The 22,701-nt window shown below is 44.5% G+C and overlaps 1 protein-coding gene and 1 pseudogene across 1 annotated transcript; both read right to left on the bottom strand.

Moving 5' to 3' along the window:
- Positions 1-2,894: 2,894 nt before the first annotated feature.
- LOC150056180 (glutamine synthetase pseudogene) lies at positions 2,895-3,580 on the bottom strand (annotated as a pseudogene).
- Positions 3,581-5,972: 2,392 nt separating this feature from the next.
- Chrna1 (cholinergic receptor nicotinic alpha 1 subunit) lies at positions 5,973-21,709 on the bottom strand. The gene is made up of 11 exons (XM_090343065.1): positions 21,601-21,709; positions 21,429-21,550; positions 17,227-17,434; positions 15,381-15,526; positions 15,229-15,273; positions 13,713-13,822; positions 11,861-12,056; positions 10,942-11,179; positions 8,056-8,279; positions 6,636-6,875; positions 5,973-6,303 (listed from the first exon to the last, which is right to left on the bottom strand). Exons 1-11 carry the CDS (start codon positions 21,707-21,709, stop codon positions 6,172-6,174), a joined length of 1,770 nt encoding a protein of 589 aa, XP_090199191.1. The 3' UTR covers positions 5,973-6,171.
- Positions 21,710-22,701: the final 992 nt, after the last annotated feature.

The raw sequence follows: 22,701 nt of genomic DNA, 5'->3' as shown, positions 1-22,701 counted from the left end.
TGATGAGAATTGTGTTAATTTTAATTTTCTTTTTTTTTTCTGGTTGGTTATGCAGCTTGAACTCTGGGCCTAGGCATTGTTCTTAAGCTCTTCAGCTCAAGGCTATTGCTCTACCACTTAAGCCACAGCACCACTTCTGGTTTTCTGGTGGTTAATTGAAGATAGGATCTCATGGACTGTCATGCCCAGGCTGGTTTTGAACCGTGATCCTCAAATCTCAGCCTCCTGAGTAGCTAGGATTATAGTAAGCCACTGGCGCCCGGCTGAGAATTGTGTTAAATTTGTATATAACTTTTTGATGATCATTTTCACAATGTTAATTGTGAAACCTTTCCATTAACATGAAAGGTCTTTCCATTTGTTGATATCATTTCTTGGTTTCTTTCAATTTTTTTTTTATAGTTTTCACTACAAATAACTTTTGCTTCCTTAGGTCTATTCCTAGTTGGTTTTTTTTTAAATTCTATTACAAATAGAGTATTTTCCTGGATTTCCCTTTTTGCTTGTGCAGAAAGGCTGCTGCTTTTTGTGGGTTACGTTTGTATCCTACTACCTTGCCAGTGCTCTGGGAGCTTGGGGATGGAGTCATTTGGGTTCTTTCGGTATAAGATCATGTCATGTGCAAACAGGAAGAGCTGGGCTTCTTTTTATTCCTATGTTCATTCCTTTTATGCCTTTTTATTGTGTTATTGCTCTGGCTAGGAATTCCAGAACTATGTTGAAGAGGAGTGGAGAAAGTGCGTGTGCTTGCCTTGCTCTTGATTTCAGAGGAAATGTTTTTAGTTTTTCAACAGTCCAGTATGATATTGGCTGCTGCTCTGTCATATATAGCCTTTATTGTTTTCACATGTTCTTTCTATTCCCATCTTCTCCAACATTGGTCATTTGGCAAACTCATCAACCCAGCCAGCACAGGGCTTGACCTTCAACATAGCCCCCCCTCCCCCCACCCGGTGGGGGATGGATCTCAGCACCCCTTGCCTTCTCTCATTTCATCAGTATTCTTCTAGAAACCAGGCTTGACTAAAGGAAGAAATGCAAAAGATGAAAACCTTTGATTTCATGTCAGATCGATGGAGCCAATTTGGGGCTAATGGAATACCATCAGTGTGGTCCATTCAGGATCAAGCCCATTGTCTGGGGTGAGTGGCACGAGCCTGAAGTCCCTGGGAAGGCGGGACTTCCTGGGGAGGTATGGACTGTTTGATAGAATAGAGATAGCATGAAAGCAGGATTTCACAGGCTGGCTTGCCACGAACCAGTTCTGTGACCTAAAGGAATCGCTTCTCATTCATAAAATAGGGGAGAGATAAACTGGGCACTAGATACTGTGTAATCTTTGCTACTTGGGAGACTGAGAAGTCCCAGAAATCATATACACATGCACACACATACACACACGCGAAGGTAGTGGGCAAAGCAAGCTTTTAGTCTGAGTGCTTGGGAACTGAGATCTTAATTTTTTCTTTGCTTAGAAAATTATAGTAAAATATATAGAACCCCACAGTTACCATTTTAACCATTTTTTGTGACACTAAATTCACTGCCAGTGCTGAGTAATCTATCCCCAGATAATTTTCATCTCCCCAAAGTGAAACTCTGTACATTAAATACTAATTCCTCACTCCCCTGACCCAATCAGTCTCCATCCTTGAGTGCCTGAAACCTGTATTTGGCATCAGCTTCTGTAAACTCCCAGCTTCTCATATAGTAGAATTACACAACATACATCTCTTGAATCTGATTTGTTTGTTTCACTAGATAAATGGGTTTTTTTTTTGCTTTAGAAAATCTTTAATATACCAAAAGGCCTGCTTTAGTGACATGCTAGTTCTACCAGAAGATAACCCCCGACCCCCACCCCTTGTCAGTAACAGTGTTCAAGTTGACCAGCCAACTCTTACTTCTTCTAAACCCCCATGTGGACAAGTTCATGTGTGCCTTTGAAACCCCACCACCAGGATCTCATGATGACTAATAATGTGCATGTAGCCAACACTTCCTGCAGAAGAGTTGGCAGGAAAACTGTGGGTGCTAGTAGGGAACTGAGAGCCCCAAACCAGATTCTCCACAACTACATCCCTCAGTCCTATTGCCAAGGAGATCCTCATTTAAAAACCCAACTCTTGTTTCCCATTTGGCACCCAGTGACCACGATGACTTTTCTCCTTCTGAAAAGAAAAAAAATAAAGCCACACACACATGTCCACCCCACCCATATATGACATGTTTTTGTTTTTACATTTAAATATAAAACTACTACTCTGCTTTGCGTTATAAATGGAGGGCCATGCCATGGAGGGCTTCTTCCAAGGTAGGGATGTCCTTCCGTTGCTAGTCTGTGGCCCCCCAGCAGGGGAGTTACCATACATAGCAACAGAGGAAGGCATTTTTTTTTACCCTGGTTCTCAGCCCCTCCCTTCTTCCCTAGTTCCCCTTTGTAATACAAAGTTGGTGATACCTCGAGAAGCAGCTTTCTATCAAGGGGGAAATCCTAATCTGACCGGTTAGCTGACCAGTTAGGCCTCTCCTGTCTGTCTTCTACCCCAAAGAAAAGTGCTCCCCTCTCCGCCCTCTTCACTAACACATCCCCTATGCCTCCTGGACGAGCATACCCGATGGGATGGGATCAGTGGCTACCCCTCCCACTACCACATTAGAAAGCTCCAGTGACAGGGAAAATGGGGGAGGGAGGGTATAAAGATTAAGAACTTGACCCCTCTACCTTGACCAAAGAAAGCAATATTAATTGAGCATAAGGAATAAAAAGACCTTCATCTTCCACCCTTGAGTGACAGGGGAGATGATTAGGAAACTAAGAGGAGGAGGAGGAGCCTGGGAGGAGGAGGAAGGGCTAGGAGGGGCTGGATGGCTGCAAGTCTAGGTAGGTCCTTTTAGTTTTTGCACTGGAAGGGCTCGTCGCCAGGTTCCTTGAGAAGACATGTAGGGATGGTGGCTCCTGTCCCTCCGTGAGGATCACAGCTGGCAGGAGGGCGCCGATCTTCAAAGTAACCCTTCTTCTCCTGCCCACAGGCCGGGGAATGCGGATGCTGGCGCTGCGTTGGCTACCCCAGCAGGAGAACCGCTGATGTTGGAGGTCTGGTGGAAGCCGGTTAGACGACGGGCATTGTCCAGCCCCGCCTGGGGTCGTAGGCACGGGTGGGGTCCTGGTGCCGATTGCTCAGTCTGTCGATGGCTCCTCAATGGGCCTCAAGCCATTCTCCTCCCGCCTGGCCTTGGTGCTAAAGCTGGTAGGGCAACCGGCACCATTCCAGTGCCAGGAAGGGCTTGGGATCAGAGGTTGCAATCACGCCAAGGTCTTCGCCTACACGGTGCAAGGTGACGCGGGCCCCCCAGAGGGGCTCTCCCGTGCGGATTCCTTCACAGGGGCCGGTCTGGAGTTCCACTGGGCAGGCATGACCGCGGCATTTGTCCCCGTAGCCTTGATGCCGGCACACAAGCAGATACAGGTCACAGTTGGAGCCCCAGACGGGTAAGCTCCACGCAGGCAGCTCTTCCGCACGCGCAGGCTCACAGCCCAGGGTTCGAGCCTTGCAGCGCAGCCCTTCTCCGGGACCATCACCCAGATACACAGGGCTTGGACTTTTCCGCCCTGAGGCAGGGACGTGTAATTCTGCTTGATGCCTTTGTTCAGTGGGAGCTTGCTGAGGTGGCCACGGTGGAATGGTGGGCGGTGGCGGTGTGGCTCTCAGAGGGCTGGCGCTTCTCTCACCCTCGGCTCTGCCTACATAAATGTTTTCGAGGTCTACGTTGTAATACAGATCAGAACATTCATTCCTTTTTTTTTTTTTTTTGCCAGTCCTGGGCTTGAGCTCAGGGCCTGAGCACTGTCCTTGGACTTTCTCAAGGCTAGAGCTCTACCACTTGAGCCTCAGCACCACTTCCAGCTTTTTTCTATGTATGTGGTACCGAGGAATTGAACCCAGGTCTTCATGCATGCTAGGCAAGCACTCTACCACTAGGCCAAACTCCTGGCCTTTCATTCTTTTTTTATTTTTTGCTGGTCCTGGGACTTGAACTCAGAGCCCGGGTACTGTCCTTGAGCTTCTTTGTGCTCAAGGCTAGTGCTCTACTAATTGAGCCACCGTGCCACTTCCAGCTTTTTCAGGGTAGTCTATTGAAGATAAGAATCTCTTGAGGTTGGCTTCAAACTGTGGTCCTCAAATCTCAGCCTCCTGAATAGTTAGGATTACAGGCACGAGACATTAGTGCTTGGCCTTCATTACTTTTGAAGGGGAAAATTATATATGTATATATATGTATTATATGCACAATATATAAATACATATTATATATCACAAATATGTAATATACTTATGTTTATTTGTTCATACATTTATTGTATATTACATAACATATTATATTTATTATGTAACTGTATATATTTCTACATATAAAGACATTGTATATTTATATTCTATATTATATACATAATCATCTCAGCCTCCAGAATAGCTAAGGTAACAGGTGTGTGGCATTGGCGCCTGGCTGCATGGAACTTTTTAAGGAAAATCCCACTGTTTTCCCTTTAAACTAGAATGGACTTACTCTGAAACAAAAGCATCATCTCCCCTACAGATATGTGACGGGGCATCATGTAGAGAAGCAGATTGAAGCCACCTGGGCTTAGATAGGGCCCATAGCCGTGCAATGTCCCGCTCTCTCTCTTGGAGCTGTGGTGGGTCAGAGGGTCCACACCTTTTTCTGACTCGTGATATTGCTCGTTCTGGAGTAAACTATGAGGGCTTGAAATTCACCATGGAGGAAGGAAGCCATTTGTTTTCTTTCTCAAGTCTTCAGAAGTTTAGAAGTCATGACGAAGGGTGTATGTGTGGCTGGTTTCATTTCTAGAAGTAAGACCCCCAAACATGATTGATGTAAGGACTGAAGAATAGAGGCAGGAAATTTAATTAGGGAAGCAAAAGATGGCTGTCACTAAAACGAAAATTCTGAAAAACACAGACCTGAGGCTATAGAATGACCTCACTCAAGCTAGGAGAGAACAGGAGAGCAAGCAAGCAGAGGACTGGTCCGGAGAGAGTTGTTATGGAAGCTCTAAATCTGAGATCAAATCTCAGTTCTACATCTAGCTTGAACTTAACCTCTCTGAAATTCATTGTTCTCATGTGTAAAGTAGGGGTGGTGTAAACATTACCAGGATGATATAAAACCACATAGGTGAAATGGTCCCCACAGTCAGTCCCCCAGGCTCCCACTTGATAATGCTATAGCTAAACTCTGAAAATAAAACCAGAGAGTTCTGTAAAATTGGTAAACTTAAGGGTCAGGTATAGTTCAATAGTATACAGCATGCTTTGTATGTGCAGAGCCTCAGCACCTCAAAACAAAACCACCTAAGAAATCTTTCCCCAACTCCTAGCTCAAACATGCAGCTTTTAGTATGATTTGCATTTTAGTGGTAATTCTGAAAGTTTTCTAGTTTCTGTCTACTGCTTCCTCTTGTCCAAATCAATGGCTTTATCTATATGTTTAGATAGACGGGACTTTCCAAGTAAGTGGCACAATTGGGTCTTTCCTTTAAAAAGTAACAACAACCAAAAAAAAAAACCCTCAACATGGAACAAAACAGCAGTTAGCCAGATGTTGGTAGCTCGCATTTATAATCCTTGCTACTCAGGAGGCTGAGATCTGAGGACTGTGGTTCAAAACCATCCCAGGCAGGAAAATCTATGAGACATTTACCTCCAGTTTACCACCAGAAATGTAAAAGTGAGTGGCTCAGGTAGCAGAGCATTAGTCTTAAGCAAAAAAGCTAAGAAACAGACTCTAGGCCCAAAGTTCAAACTCCAGCACTAGCACCAAAAAACAAACAACAACAATAAACAACTAAACAGACAAAACCAACAAGGATAACTCAAGAGAAAACCTTGGTTTTTCTAGATGCCATTTTTTTTTTTAAAGATCTAGTTTCATTCATTGAAAGGGTTCATTCTACAGGGAGACACAGCAAGACTGAAAGGAGATTTGAAGGAGGCCAAATCCTATGTACACATAAATTATCACCATCATGATAAGTACAGAAAACCACAGGATTGATACATGAGAGTATTTCCAAGTAGACAGGCTGTTCCTTGCCCGCCTCTCAGTGCTCTTGGCTGGTCCTGAGGCAGGTGGAGGCTTCACTTCTGCTCATCCTTGCTGATGCAGTTCAATGAGCCGGCCTGCAAACACAGCCAGGGTTCCGATGAGACAGACAAGCATGAAGACTCCCAGCAGAATGTGATCCATTACCATTGCCACGTACTTCCATTCCTCTGCCGCCTGAGAGAGAGAAGAGTGTCTCACAGAGTACTCTCTGAAGCAGGTATAGGACTCACAGTGTGCATGCCACCCAACTTCCATGGACCCTTCAATCTGTAGATCTCAGAGCTCTCAACACCCCTGGCCTGGCATCTGATCGTTAATTTTCGAATGATGATTCACAGTCAGACCAGTTAGTAAGATGGCCCACAGATGGTCACCGGGGGACAACTCGTCTCAGGAGTCGTGGTTTGAAAGCCAGTTTATCCATCAAGCCCCATCCATCCACCCATCCACACTCGTGCATTTGATCACTTAAACATAGAACCTAGGATTACAAACACAATGCTTACATTACTGGACTCCTGGTCTGACTTCATGGTCTCTGCGATGTATTTGACACCTTCAATGGCACTTTTCACCTCAGGGTGTTTGATCAGTGGAGAGTGGAAGCCCATGGGTGGAGGCCCAGGCTTTCCAGAAATGTCAGATATATCGATGTCTTCAGTGAAAATTTGTTTTTCTTGTTTGTCTCTTGATGGTCTTTTCATTGTGGAGAAAAACATGACATTTGGAATAGTGTCGATAAAAACCTAGCAAAAAAGGCAGCCGTGATATGAGAATTATTGTTAACTCAGGTGAATATCAAACTGAGTCTTGAAATTAGCAATGTGGTCCTGGGTAAATAAAGTCCTGGGTCTACATCCTGTGGCCTGACACTGTGGTAGTGATCATTCAGTAATGTGAGAAGTTCACCACTGGAGGGAGCCTGTGAGCAGTCCACCCATCCCACAAGGTCCTGACAATGTATTCTCAGGACTCTATGTAGGTGATGGAGATTCCTCTGCCTCCTCAAATATACATTCACCCCACAAGTAGCTAGACAACCTTTTCTGTTTCTTGTTCCTGAAGAAACTGCTGCAGAGGTATTTCTAGGAGTCATCCTACATTATTTTTTCTTTTTTGAACTCTGGGCCTGGGTGCTGTCCCTGAGCTCTTCAGCTCAAGGCTACCACCCTATCCTTGAGACAAGCCCCACTTCCGGTTTTCTAAGTGTTAATTAGAGACAAGAGTCTCAGGTCCTTTTGTGCCCAAGCTGGCTTTGAACTTTGGTCCTCAGCTCTCTCAGCCTCCTGAGTAGCTAGGATGACAATGTGAGCCACCGCGCCCAGCTTTCATCCTACATTCTTCATAGAACAGGGATTGTTCATCTCTTCTGAAAACAGCGGCTGCTTTAAAAATTCCTCCCATGAAGGCCCTCCACTTTACTGCCTGAAGTTTTAGCAAATGGGCACATCTGGGCAGCAGTTGCAGCTAAGTAGTAGAACACATGCCTCGTGTGTGCCAAGCCCTGGGTTCAAACCTCAATACTACAAAAAAAAAAGATTATTTGAAATTTAACATTTTGTTCTAGGTCCAATAATGCAAATATTCACGACAAAATTCCTCACTTTTGACATTCTCTCCTTAAGCTCCTCCTCTGTCTCTGGTCTTTACTCAGCTCTCCACAGATGATTTTTACCAACAAAAAAATAAACCAGTCCATTCATAAAGTGGAAAACACAATCAGAAACCTTAATGTCACAGTGTAAAAAAAAAAAGCCATGTATACGTGGACTGTGTCTACAGAGAAGTGACGGGCAGTTCCTCCCCATCTCCAGCAGCCCAGAAAGGATTTGGAGTTCTGACTCTGCAGAGCTGTTGGCAAGAGAGGCCCCTGGCCAGGCGGGGAGGAGAGCTGCGCGTGTCTCCCTGTGAGAAGCAGCTGCTCACCTTCCGCACCCACTCGGGCATGGTGTGGGTGCTGGGAGAGCGGTGGTGTGTGTTGATGACGATGACGGTGATGATGATGGACGCGATGACAAACACCATGGTGAACAGCATGTATTTCCCGATCAAGGGCACAGCGCTGGAGGTGGAGGGGATCAGCTCCACAATGACCAGGAGGAACACGGTCAGGGACAGCAGGACGGAGATGCTCAGCGTCATCTTCTCCCCTGGGAGACACGGAGAGGGACCACACCTGCCAGTTATTGGTGTTGACTCTCCATCCTCAGCGACCTAATCACCCTGCTCCCTTTCTCACATCCATCTAAGAAGTCATCATCTCACTCTTGCATGTTTTGTTTTCCATATTAGCAGAGTAGAGATTTCCTTGCTCCTGTCTCTTTTGCCTTTCAGGACCCGAGTCTCAGAAAGTCCTAGCCAGGCAAATGTGGCATCAAGAAGGTCAAGGATAAATGGCCTTGAGTTACCTCCAAGGCATTTGGCTACCTTAAAAGCAGCAGAGGGTCTGTGGAAGGGACTGCTCTTGTGATGGTCTCACTGCTGGGTTTTCTGGAATACCAGCTCTGTCAGCTAATATGAGGCTTTCCAATGCTGGACCTCTGCCTCGGTGGATTCTTTATCCAGAAACTCAAAAAACTTCGGATCAAAAATACTTAGGAAAATATAGGCTGGTGATGTAGTCCAATTGTAGTGTACTTGCCTTGCAAGTACAAGGACTTGTCTTTGATCCACAGCATGTAAAAACACAAAGAAAAAATTGCAGCTGTATTGAACATAATAGACTTTATTCCTGTCACTATTGCTAATGATGTAGTATAATAGATAACTCACATTGTATTTGGTTTTAGAAGTCAGCTAGAAATGATTTAAAGTAAATGAAAGAACATACATAGGTCATTGGAAATACTGTGTGTGTGTGTGTGTGTGTGTGTGTGTGTGTGTGTGTGTGTGTACATGTGCCAGTCCTGAAGCTTGAACTCAGGGCCTGGGCACAACCCCCTAGCCTTTTTTTTTTTTTTGCCAGTCCTGGGCTTGAGCTCAGGGCCTGAGCACTGTCCTTGGACTTTCTCAAGGCTAGAGCTCTACCACTTGAGCCTCAGCACCACTTCCGGCTTTTTTCTATGTATGTGGTACCGAGGAATCGAATCCGGGTCTTCATGCATGCTAGGCAAGCACTTTAACCACTAGGCCAAACTCCCGGCCCCATCCCCCTAGCCTTTTTGCTTGCGGTTGGTACTATACTACTTGAGCCACAGCTCCACTTTTGGCTCTTTGGTGGTTCATTGAAAATAAGTGTTTCATAGACTTTTCTGCCTGGGCTGGCTCTGAACTACAATCTTCATATCTAAGATTATGGGCATGAGCCACCAGTGCCCAGCCTATGATGCCATTTTATATCAAGGACGTGAGCAAACATGGATTTAGGTAATTACAAGGCTTACTCTCCCCTACGGAGAGTAAGGGACTCCTATAAAAACAGAGGACAGAATGGCTGAAAGCAGGTTAGTTTTTTTTTTTCTGGTAAACAAGACTGCCATCAAAACTGAAAAAGAAATCTGAATTTGAAAGATAAAATAGTTTTCAAGTTGCATATAATTTGATTAATAACAGGGGGAAATAGCCAGTATTTACCAAGCCTAGTATATTTCATTATCCTAAATGTTTTTCAAGAAGACATTATTTAGTATTTATAGACATTAATTTGTTTCTGAATTGCCCTGGCAGTGTTTTCTCTATTTACTTTCAGGAGCTTCATTTGGTTAGAAGGTTGCAAAGTTATTTACTCATACCCATTTGTTTAAAAATGGCTACAGGCTGAGGTGAGATGATCCTGAGTTCCAGTTCAACATGGGCAACATAGATGGAATAAAAATAAAATAAAAAAGTTAAAATGAGTACAGCACTGGCACATTCCTCCAGTAGGGGGAATACTTGCTGTCTTTTTCCCTACTGCACTGAGCTGTCTACTCCATCTTTGGTGTTTTTTCCCTACTCTTCTAGTATAAACTGTACATGAGCAGGACTTGTTCGCAGATGTGTGTGTGTCCTTTTGCCTTTTTGGCTGATTGCTAGTGTCTGATGAAATTTTATCACAGATGTGACTACTCAGTAAGAGGTAAATAAGTTGTCCAGGCTGATACATGAGAAAAAAAATGGCCTCTTGGGAGGTGCGGTCTTGTGGATAAGACACTGCCATCTGGAAAGCAGCTATGCAGCAGCTACTAAAGTGGTGCGTAATGAGGGAAGGAACAAGATCCAGGGTAGTTCGTATACAGATATCTTTATCACACACAGCCACATTGTTGTGTGTAAAGCACATGGTTGTCATTGAGTAAAAGTATTTAATATATGTGTGTGTGTGTGTGTGTGTGTTGGTACTGAGACTTGAACTCAGGGCCTCAAATTTCTCCCTTAGCTTTTCATTCAAGGCTGGTGCTTTACCATTTAAGCCACACCTCTACTTCCAGTTTTTGTTTTTTTTTTTTTTTGCTGGTTAACTGAACATAAGAATCTCTTACATTTGTTTGCTCAGGCTGGCTTTGAACCTCATTCCTCAGACCTCAGCCTCCTGGATAGCTAGGATTACAGGTGTGAGCCACAGGTGCCTGGCTGGGCAAACATATTGATGGCTAATTTCTTTGAACTGGACTGAGCTAAGGGTATGCACCTTTGAGATTATGTCCAACTCTGCCCAGCTGTGCACTCTCTCCACAATTCATTTGCACTTCACCTAGCCGCCAGCACATGTGTCCCGGTGATGGTGACTTGGGTCTCTGCACCTCAGTTTGTGAGCACATGATTATTTCTGGCTCTCCTTACAATAGCAGCATATGCTTCATCAGCAGCCGCTGCCATGGCAACTGCACCCACCTGAGTCAGTAGGCAGGTAGAACACCAGACTGGTGAGGAAGGAGAAGAGCAGGCAGGGAATGATGACGTTGACAATGAAGTAGAGAGGCAGCCGCTGCATGACGAAGTGGTAGGTGATGTCTAGGTATGGGGTGTTGGGGCAGCAGGAGTAGAACACCCAGTGCTTCCAGCCCCGGGCCTCCTTGATCACCCATTCTCCGCTCTCCATGAAGTTGCTCAGGTCTGGCTGGTCACTTTCCTGGGAAAGGAAATGATTCTTGGAGACGCCAGCAACAGCACCCTGGGGAAGACAGGGCTCTGGACACAGCAGTGGACGTGACCTCTGTAGGAAACAGCCTCTAGTTTTGAGGGTTATGTACCCAAGTGTGGTGTTGGGCCACTTTTGCTTAGGGTCTTGGGTTGCTTTCCCAAAGCATAAGGATTTGTAGGATTTTTTTTTTTGGCCAGGCCTGGGGCTTGAACTCAGGGCCTGGGCACTGTCTTTGGGCTTCCTCAAGGCTAATGTTCTACCACTTGAGCCACAGCACCACTTCTGGCCTTTTCTGTGCGTGTGATACCAAGGAATCAAACCCAGGGCTTTGTGCATGCCAGGCAAACACTTTACCACTAGTCTACACGCCTGGTCCTGTGGGATTCTTTTAGTTCTATCTTCAGGTTACCTGGGAGCTTTAAACATGAGTGTCTTATCTCCCACTCCTTCCTCTCCCCTTCAGCGGGTTGTCAGAATTCTTGAGGAAGTGTTGGGCATAGAGGATTCATTGAAGCCCCCATTCATTCTCAAGTGCCTTCTCTAATAGAAGACAAGATTACTGGCTAGTTCTAATTGGTGCTGAGAGCCTGTATCTACCCAGGGGCATAACTGGTACCTGGGATCACACTTTTCCTGAACCCAGGATGCTCACAATCGCTCATGACCTACCGGGTCGATTGTCACCACAGAGCCATCATAGGACCAGGTGCCCAGCTTCATGCTGCAATTCTGCTCATCAAAGGGAAAGTGGGTGACAATGATCTCACAGTAGCTTTTAAAGATGGCTGGAGGTGTCCACGTGATGTGGCCGGTGTAGTCCAGCAGCACTTTGGTGAACTTGACAATGGCAAAGTCACCATTTGCACTACAATTGGGATAAGAGAAGAAAATGGCTCCAAGTGACAGATGAGCCTACATTCTGCTTGGAGATGCTAATAGGAGACAGCTGCTAATTATTCAGGTGCTAATTATGGAAGCTTTCTCTGGGGATGGTTGCTTTTTCATCGATGGAATGTTGCCCAAATTTGTCTTATAACAAGAATCACTGGAGTACTTGTTAAAAATATGCCTTCCTGAGCAGTAGGAAGCCTTGAGTCAGAATATGTGGGGACAAAAGTGAGAATCTAGAGGTTTAAGGAAATGAGGGCCTATGCATCTCAGGTTTTTCCAGCTTTCTGTGGTATTTGTGATGTTAATTTTCATCTATCTCCTACCAATAAACTTTGAGAATTGGGAAACGTTGACATTTAAAATAAACCCATCATTGTTTCCTTACCATGATACACAGGCTAGGAAAGAATCTATTGCTGTGTGTGTGTGTGTGTGTGTGTGTGTGTGTACACACGCGTGCATGTGTGCCACTTGAACTCATGACCTGGGTACCATGCTAGAGCATCTTTTGTTCAAGGCTAGCATTCTATCACTTTCAGCCACAACGTTACCTCTGGATTTGGGGTAGTTAATTGGAGGTAAGATTCTCAGACTTTCTTGCCTGGGCTGACTTTATTCCAAGATCCTCAAATCAGTCTTCTGAGTGGTTAGGACTGCAGGTGTGACCCACCAGCACCCAGCTTTATTGCCTTTTTAAGAACCACTGAAAACTGGGCATGGTGGAGCAAGTCTGTAATCCCAGCATAAGCTACGGAGGACAATGAGTTTAAGGTTAGCCTAAGCTACACTGTAAGATATCCAGACCAGCCAGGTACCTGTGGCTCATACCTGGAACCCTAGCTACTCAGGAGGCTGAGACCTGAGGATCTTGGTTACAAGTCAGCTCAAGCAGGAATGTCTTTGACTCTTATCTCCAGTGAAGTATCAAAAAAGCTAGAAGTGGAACTGTGGCTCAAGTGGTAGAGACCTAGCCATGAGTGTAGCCCCAGGTGTGGCGCGTGCACGCACGCACACGCACGCGCACGCGCATACACACACACACACACACACACACACACACACACACACACACACACCTCCCTCCAAGCCAATGTAGGGCTCCTGCCTAGGAAGGATGCTCTTTGAACTGAACACTCCTCGACAAACAAAAGGTGCATGATAATGAGCATGTTATTAAATCAAATGCCTTGGATCTCATTATAATTTCACATCATGCCGTCCGTCACAGAGCGTGGGGGATGGGCAAGGCAGGCATCCGGGCACTGGTTTCAGATGACGTTCAGGATGTGATGAGTCAGAACTCTGGGTTTAGACCCATTTGGTGGAGAGGAAATATAATTCCAAGGAACTCAGGGATAGGAAGTTTGGGTACTTGGAGGGTTGCCGCATATTCCTCAGGAGCTCTCAGGAATTAAATGTCCCCCACCCACAGCCCTGATTCAATTTGGCTCCCATAATTGTTTCTATTCATAACAGGAGACACCATATGGCAGCTCTTGCCTGTCAATGCGGCTCTGATTTTTAGGGGTTATTTAATGCTAACAGTGGTGAGAGGCATGCAGACACCCCCCGCCCGTGACACTTGTCTCCACCTGTCCCAGAAACCCCTCCTGCATGGGGCTTTGCTCACTTGTTGTAGAGAACTAAGTCTGGCCGCCAGATCTTTTCTGAGGGAACATGAATTTTTTTCACACCGCCATAGTCATCTGGATTCCATTTTAGGTTATAATCCACCCATTGCTAGAACAAAGACATGTAGCTAGTTACAAAGTCAAACACATTTCTTCAAAATATCTAAGGTGATCAAGAGCCCTGCTGAGCATGGCAATTCCGATACTGGTAGAACTTGTGCTTTGATTCACAATTCAGTGTCTGCTTTTGCAAACAATAACAGCAAACCTACAGTGCTGGCTAAACTTAGGCCCCACTGAAGCACTTCATTATCTCACTCAGTCCTTACTATAATCTTTGGAGATAAAAATGACTACTGAGTTGGGCACGGTGGCTTTCTCCTGGAATCCTAGGTGCTCAGGGTTTAGAGATGGGAAGAATTAAGGTTCAAGGCTCATGTAGGCAAAAGCTCAAGAGACTCTTAAAAACATGCCAGCTGGGGGCCGGGAGTGTAGCCTAATGTTAGAGAGCTTGCCTAGCATGCAGGAAGCCCTGGGTTCAATCCCTTGGTACTACATAAACAGAAAAAGCCAGAAGTGGTGCTGTGGCCCAAGTGGTAGATCTCTGGCCTTGAGAAAGCCCAAGGACAGTGCCCAGGCCCTGTGTTCAAGCCTAGGATGGGCAAACAAACAAAAAACATGCCTGTGGGCACTTGGGAGGCAGAGGTAAGAGGACTGGAGCCTGAGGCTAATGTAAGCAAAAGTACAAGACCATATCTGAAAAATACAGCAAAAAGGGATGGGGGCATGGCTCAAGTGGTACAAGCACTTTTACAAAGCCCATATTGTCCCTCCCAAAAAAGACAAAAGGGGTGATAATTGACCTTGTTCACAGATGAGGGAACAAGGTCCCACCCTAGGGCCACACCAGCTGGGAGGTAGCAGATTGGACACCTCGGATAAGAATAACCGTAGCTTGGGCACTTGGCTCAAGCACTGATACAAAGTTTAAAAGTGTTATATAGTTTCCTATATTATAAAATGCTGCAAATTTGGATAATACAATGTTATGATGCTAATCCAATACTTCAACATATGACCATATTTGAAACGAGGGTCTTTTCAGAGAAATTAAGTTAAAACAAGAACATTAAGATAGGTCTTAATCCAATATGACTGATATTCTTATAAAAAAACAATGATGAGTAATGCATTTCTCTTGTTGAAGCTACCAGTAGCTGCCCTAGAAAAGTAATACATACAAGAAGTCCAATGTAAACACAACAGAACAAAAATCAGTCAGGCTCTATACTCCCATACATCTGAAATATATGTATATGTATATGTATATCTGGGAGTATGTGTGTATTTATAGAGAGTATATGGGATATGTATGTGTGCGTGCATATATATATATGATCTATACTCTATATCCCTATATATTTCTTATATCTGTCACATAAGTTGACTTCCTCAGGGGCCAGGTTTGATTTCAGGGTGAATCAAAACATAGGTTCAGTTATCTCACTGAATTACCTGTTTCAGTCGCACATTGGTTGTCACAATTTGATTTACTTCATCCTGGCAAAAAAGAAAAGATCCCCTGTGTAGAAGGTGGAGGACAGAGGTGAGGACAGAATCGTATGGTAGGATTGGAGGTGCCATGGGAGTCCCTGCGCTTGTCTTACCACACTGATGAGCTGTATCAGCTGCAGGCCCACGGTGACCTCCACAGCCTGGCGGTGGTCCTCCACCGGCCGTACCACGCTGCTGTAGTTTTCAAATAGCTTTGCCACCAGACGGGTCTCATGTTCAGAGCCCAGGACAAGGCCAGCTGGACAGCAAATGACACATACTCTGTCAGAGTCTGCCCCTCCACCCACCCCAGGACCAGGGACTGAAGCATGCAGGGCCTCTGGGGAAGGCTGCCTGGTGTCACCATATTGCTTGAGGTCCCTTTCTATGCACAGTTGCTTGGCTGCTCCCTTTCCAGGCCACAGTGGGGTGGGCTATGCCAGACTATCACAACACTTGTCCTTTGGACAGGTGACATTCCTTAATACAGCCTGCAACTACACAAGTATGCCAAGAGCATGCACATGAGAAAGATCCATTGAAAAGCCAGCATCTGTGTTTCACAGTGTAGTTATGGTAGTAACGGAATCTTGGACTGGCTGGATGCAGATCTCATGACACTGTGCGCAAGGCAAACTAGCTGCTGGCTCACGCATCATAGGATGACCTTGTTAACGAAACAGAAAATGAACTGCTGGCGGGGGTGTGGGAAGCTGGGTCTTCATCTGTTGCTGATGGAAATATAAAGTGGCATTCCTTTAGCATGACAAGGTCTTCCCATATGACCCAGCAGTTCCACTCTTAGGTGCACACCTGATGAAGAATGGCACTATTTAAAAGGGTGAGAAGGTGGACACAAAAGTGCCTAGCAGCAAAGAAGTGGATGAGTAAATGATGGTGATTCCAAACAATGCAAAACTACTCAGCATAAGAAGGAATAAAGCATGGATGCATGTCCCAATATGCACGAACCTTGAAAACATGCTAATGAAACACAGAAAAGACCCTAGAGGGTGCACGGCGCTAACTCCATTTATATGAGACTCTGAACAGATAAATCATACAGACGGGAAGAGGGGTTGCTATGGATGGGGGTGTAGTATAGAAGGGGACAGGCTGGAACCAGGGGTCATAGTCTTACCTTCTCAATGCCACTGAACTGTAAACCTTGAAATGATTAAAACGGTAAATTTTATGTAATGGGTATGTGTGTGTGTGCAATGCACACACACACATGCGCATGCTCATGCAAGCTTATGCATATGTACACACATACTTGCCTGTAGTAGGATTTGAATTCAAGGTCTGGACACTGTCCCTGAGCTTTTCTCTCAAGGCTAGCACTCTGTCACTAGAACCACAGTGCCACTTCTGGCCTTTTGATGGTTAATTGGAGATGAGAGTCTCATGGACTTTATAGGCTGGCTGTAAACTGCAATCTGTTGATCTCAACCTTCTAAGTAGCTAGGATACAGGCGTGAGCCACCAGCACACAGCTTGTAATGCGACTACATGTGTCTATCAGTAGTGATTTGTGGTAAAATGCTCATCACATACAATTTACCATTGTAGTCATGTTAAAGCTCACAGAAGGCGAAACTTAAGTTCTGTTGACCTAGGTTTGAAGCTCCTATTGAGAGAATGAGAAACCCCAGCAGGAGTTTTAGAATATAGAACAGTACCATCAATTATTCTCCAAACAGTGCTTTTCTATACAGAATGTGCTGGGTCAGGGGATGAAGCCATCATTCTGGGGTTCCCATCCCAGCCCCAATACGTACCAATGTCTGAGGCTGGTCAGCCTGGCAGACGTTCTCAACTCATCTCATAGGATATGTAGGCCTTGCCAAGATCACACAGAGCAGAGCTTGGATTATTATGTTGTGCCCTGCTCCTGCATCAGCTCTTAATTTTACCAGTGTGGCCTGGGCGGGCCTGGAGCCTCACAGTTACACATACCCTTATTCCTAGGAGAAAAATCCGTCCCAAATTCCAAGAGGTGTCTAACAAAGGCTCTGTGTAACTCAAGCCTTGCAATGATTGAGGTCTGCCTATTTGGAATAGCAGACAAATGATCACAGGAAACAGACACATGATCCAATTGTTCTGATCCATGTAACCAGATCTCTCCTTTCCGCAGGGCATTGCTGAGATGGCCATAACTCCTCTGTGGGCCAAGACAACTTTGGACACTGAACCAGTGAGAAGCTTCCTCTTTCTGCTCAGTAGTGCTCACCTTGGAAAAAGATTATCATTTATTTCTTTATGATTTTGTCTTTTTGGTCTTAAGCTTGGAAGAATTTACAATTATTTTTTATTAGCCAACAAAACCAACAGCCAACACATCCCATTTGTTATGTTCCAGACACTCTTACATGTGCTTTATATAACTAATCCAATCCTCAAAACTGGATAGGATAGGGGCTGTAAGAATAACCCCTAGGTTTATAGGTGAGGAAACTGAGAGCTCAAGTAACTTTCCCAGGTTCTGCAAGTGATGGGGCCAGGATTCAGTTTGTGTTCCTCATCTACCATTTGGATCTGTGTGAAATAGCCAGTGATATATGCAGTGAATGGGCACATTTTTATCCCCTCAAAGTATACCTTTTGATTACCCGCACAGGGCCTGAATAAATACTCGTATTTGTGTTAGCTTGGATCTTTACTCTGATCCTCTGTGATCATTTTCTACCTTTAAGATGAAAAAATGAAGGTTTGGAATGCTAAGCATGCATGGAAGTTCCCTTCCAGTTAGACTTGGGGTTCCCACAGATTCTGGGCAGTTTACCTCCTCTCCAAAGAAAAAGAACTATTTCCATTCAGATTCTTGTTTTAATATTAGGGTTTGAACTCAAGGATTTGTACTTGAAATGCTCTATACTTGAGCCATGTCCTAGTACTTGGTCCTTGTTCCAGTTTTTTTTTTCTTTCAGTTTGTTTTTCAGGTGTCACCTTAACTTTGCCTAGGTGAGCCCCTAACTATGGTTCTCTTGCTTCTGCCTCCTAAATCGCTGACATTACAAGTACACCAAACCATACCCAGCTCTATTTGGAGTTTTGAAGTTTTCAAGGTAGCTTAACCAGTGTTTCCTTCATGGCTCCCTTGATCTAGCTCACCCCTTTGTTTCTAGTGTTCCAAGTCTTTGGAGACTCAAAGTTTCCAATGAGAAGCCAAGAGCGAGGCCTAGTAGTAGAGTGCTCGCCTTGTATGCATGAAGCCCTGAGTTCGATTCCTCAGTACCACCTACTCAGAAAAAATCAGAAGTGATGCTGTGGCTGAAGTGGCAGAGCACTAGCCTTGAGCAAAATGTGTCCAAGGACAGTGCCCAGGCCCTGAGTTCAAGCCCTAGGACTGGCCAAAAAAAAAAAGTTTCCAGTATTAAACACTAGGCTTTCCTTACCCCCTGCATTTGGCGATCCTTCAAAGACCTAGGCTTTGCATAGAGCCACTGACATACTACAGTCTTCCTGTTCTCTACATTTTGTCCATCTTGGCTAGAGTGGGTTTCCACCAGGGGAACCGGGACCTGGAGTCGGCACCTGTGTACCTTGGCTGTTGGTATTGCCCTATGTTTATTATGTTAGTTGTGGGACTTGACCTCAGGGCCTTGGCACTATCGCTGAGCTCTTTTGCTCAAGGGACTACCACTTTGAGCCACAGCTCCACTTCTGGTTTCCTTAACTGGAGATAAGAGTTTCACAGACTTTTCTGCCTGGATTTACTTTGAGCTATGATCCTCAGATCTCAGCCTCCTGAGTAGCTAGGATTATAGGTATGAGCTACCACTATTTTTAAAATAATGTCAGTTTGACAGGAAGAACATACTGAAAAGCAATGAAAAAATATGAGAACATACTAGAAAGCAATGAACGAATAACTAGAAAATATAAAAGCTCTTAGGACAACCTGATGCCCACTGAGAAAAAGAGGAGATCTGGAAAGCAGACATGTCAAAACTCCAATGACATTGACATTCTTTTCCCACCTTAGCCAATAATGAATGAGGTGCCAGTTCCTATCATAAACAATTTCTAAGGGTGACATTGATCAAGATATAATGTTAAGTTGTTAAGTTGACAACTCCTTTGTACATCTACTTTAAGATATAATAATAATAATAATAATAATGAGGAGGAGGAGGAGGAAGAGGAGGAGAAGGTATATCAGACAGTTCAACATCCTCAACTTCTTACTGAAAAGCAGGTTGAACGCCATGAGGAGGAGAAGGAGGAGGGAGAAGTATTTCCAAATAGGTCTCCATTTCTTAGACTGGTTTCATTGATGTAGAGTGAGTAGATAGAAAACTTCCAAAATCCAAAGGCAGAATTGTAAGGTTTCTGGCCAACTCCAATGTGATTTGGAGAGTTGAACGAATTCTCTATACATTCAGTGAATCACAGTAAATGACTTTCATTAAAAGACAGGATTCAAATGAACAGATAAATCATGACAAAGTCTCCCCTTTTAGCAAAATTATATTGGTGATATCTATTTAATAGTGGCAACATTATTCTTTTATTAAATATATGCTGAGTATTTACTGCATGCAGACATTGCTTTAGGACCTGGACTAGGTCTCTAGCCCATGGGGATTGACCTGCCGTTTTCATAACTGTAAACACACTGAGGGTGGCAAGGAAGTACTTGGAATTCTGGAGGTGGAAGGAGGAAAGGACTGAAAAGAAAGAGCTACATGAGTAATAAGGTAATTATTAGGTATCTCCCAACACAAAAAAAGTGGCCTGATGTGAATGAGTAAGAATTTGTCCATAAAGTTCTCACTGTTAGTAGGGTAATTAACCACAATTTTACAGTGTCCAAACTGGAGGTCTATAGTTTTTACGTGGTGTGGGCAAAAGGAATTTTGATCTGTAACAAGTCAGTCCCCTTGTATAATTTTTGCCTCAACCTGATGCTATGTCACTTGAAGGTTGGTGATATAAGACTGTTCTGACTGTGCATGTAACAAACCAAGTCTCCACAGAACAAACTTTATAAACTAGGTGACTTTGGGAAGGCCAGTTTGTGGTGTTCAACCTGTTTCTTTTCAGTAAGAAGTGGAGGATGTTGGGCTGTCTGATATAGCTCTAAATTTCAATGAGTCACTCAAACGAATCAATACCAGCAAACTGTAGGTTTGATCAAAACACATAACAAATTCTCCTTTTAATAGCTAAACATAAATTAGTTGGCTTACAAGATGATTTAAGTTATTCTTAAATATTAGTGAAGAATTGACATTAAGTACATATATAGCCCCCACCACACCATACCAGCTTGATTTGGTCAAAGATATAATTGATCTGGAACTCTGCTATTGAAAAAAATTTGCCTCTTGCTTTGAAGATCTGTGTTTGTCAAAGTGATGTTAGGGAAGAGAAAATGTTAGCACCTTCTTTTTCATTTGGGATGATTTATAGGAAGCAATCAGCAAACATCTCCTATTTCCCTCTTTGGGAAGTTTAGGGTAGTATTTCAGCTGCTGTATCTGATGAGTTCCAGAACAGCTCACAGGTCAAAAATTGTGCAAGGTTCTACAGTTTCCACTCAAACCCCAACCTACATATAGGAGCATCACTAAAATAAAATAAAAAAGTAGGCAGGAATGCATTTATATGAACTTTTTGTTCACCTTCACAAGTTTAAACAAATTATAAAATGTTTCATCACTGGATTTAGTTACAAGTACAAATAGATTCCTCTTTCACCACATGTACCTGTCAATCAATCCTCTTCATTATGGGAATTCTTCTAGAACAACAAAAGGCTTTGTCAACTCCATTAATTGTGATTATTTTAAGTTGCTGTTTAACTTCCCTGTAGTGGTTGAAATATGAAGGAGCTCCAGGGCTCTCTAGTGGTGTGCCAGGGGCCCAGATTCTACAAGCGGCATTAAGGAGCCATCAAGACACCTGGCAGTCTACCTTGGAGTCTTTGACCAGACTCTACCCCCTTTGACTGGGTAACACAAACTAAAACTACTCAAAATTCCAACGAAGCCATCATCAGGAATAAAACTGGCAAAGGAGCCTCTGCCAGGCTGGGAAAGGCCCTACTTTCTTAGAATCCCATCAAAGATGCCTTGTTTTGAGAGGGGGGGAGTCTCTAGTGCTTCACCCTCAAATGAAAGGCCACCTTCCTACTCCCCCCCGAAACTTACCTGAGCAGAGGCCAAGGAGCAGGAGGAGAGGCCGGGGATCCATGGGCTGTGGGCGCTGCTGTAGACCCAGAGCTGCGCGGTGCTTCTGCTGATCCCTGGCACTGTGGCTAGACACTTGGCTGCTAGAAGGGGTGGAAAGCCATCCCACTACTCAGTGGAGCTATTGTCTTACACCACCTGTTTGTAGCCATGACAGCTGAACTGCCCACAGCCCAGCAGCTCAGGGAGATCGGCAGTGCCTTATGCTGCTGCAGGTATGCTTTACTTCGCACTGTCGCCATGCTTTCACAAGCTCAGAGTAAACTGCACTGTATTTTGAACATATCATGAGTCATGGTTTGTGCATGCCCGTGTGCGTGCGTGCGCGTGCGCAAGCATGTGTGTGCATGCATGTGAATAACCACCTCTGTTTTGAGTCACCCAGGACCTCATTTGTGCACTGATTCAATGCTGAGTAGACATGAGCTGTTGGTGTAATCATTGTAAATCACACATGTCTACATTCCCCAAATATAAAAATGCATTTGCTCTGGCTCATGGTTGGATGTACCTGGAGCTTTTGTAACCACATGAATTTGAGAAGAGTGTGGTTGGTGTTAAATCTTCTGCTGGAGACTTCCCTATTTCATTCCATCTGGATTTTCACAATAGCTTCTTCCATGAAACTGGCTTCCTTAGCCCCCCAGAGTGAAAGGAGGAAAGGAAGAGCTACATGAGGAACGTGGTAATTATTCGGTATCTCCCAACACAGAAAAAGTGGCCTGATGTGAATGAGTGAGAATTTGCCCATAAAGTTCTCACTGTTGCCACGCCTGTCTCCGGGTAGGCAGGTCCTAGCCCACGTGAGCTATTAGCTGGAGAACATTGCTCACCTCCCACGGCTGTGAATCCAGTGCAGAGTTTTGTCTTTCCCTGGCCCAGTGGCAGTTGTTCCCTATCTCTACTTCCTGCCACCCATTCTCTGCCTACTTTCCCCTTGGGGAAGCAAAAAGCAGAGTGGTTTGGTGTATCAGGGCCTTTGTTTACAAAATTCTTAAACAACCAGTAGTTAGCAATTGCTCAGCCTCAGAAGGCTTTTAACCATACTGAGCAGTGGAGGTGGGTTCATAGCAGGAAACAGTTATTTAAAGACACACAGCCTGTTCCTTCCATGCCTCCTTCTCAGACTGAATAGGGTGAGGAAAGTGTCTCTCAAATCCAGAGGACAGCATTCTGACAATTGGCCCTGTGCTAGTGGGTTCAAACAAATAATTATAGAAGGGGCTTGAAGGGT

The sequence above is a fragment of the Megascapheus bottae genome, chromosome 12, assembly GCF_031878675.1.
Source record: "Megascapheus bottae isolate mThoBot1 chromosome 12, mThoBot2.hap1, whole genome shotgun sequence".
NCBI lineage: Eukaryota > Metazoa > Chordata > Mammalia > Rodentia > Geomyidae > Megascapheus > Megascapheus bottae.
This window is presented reverse-complemented; position numbering and strand designations above follow the sequence as displayed.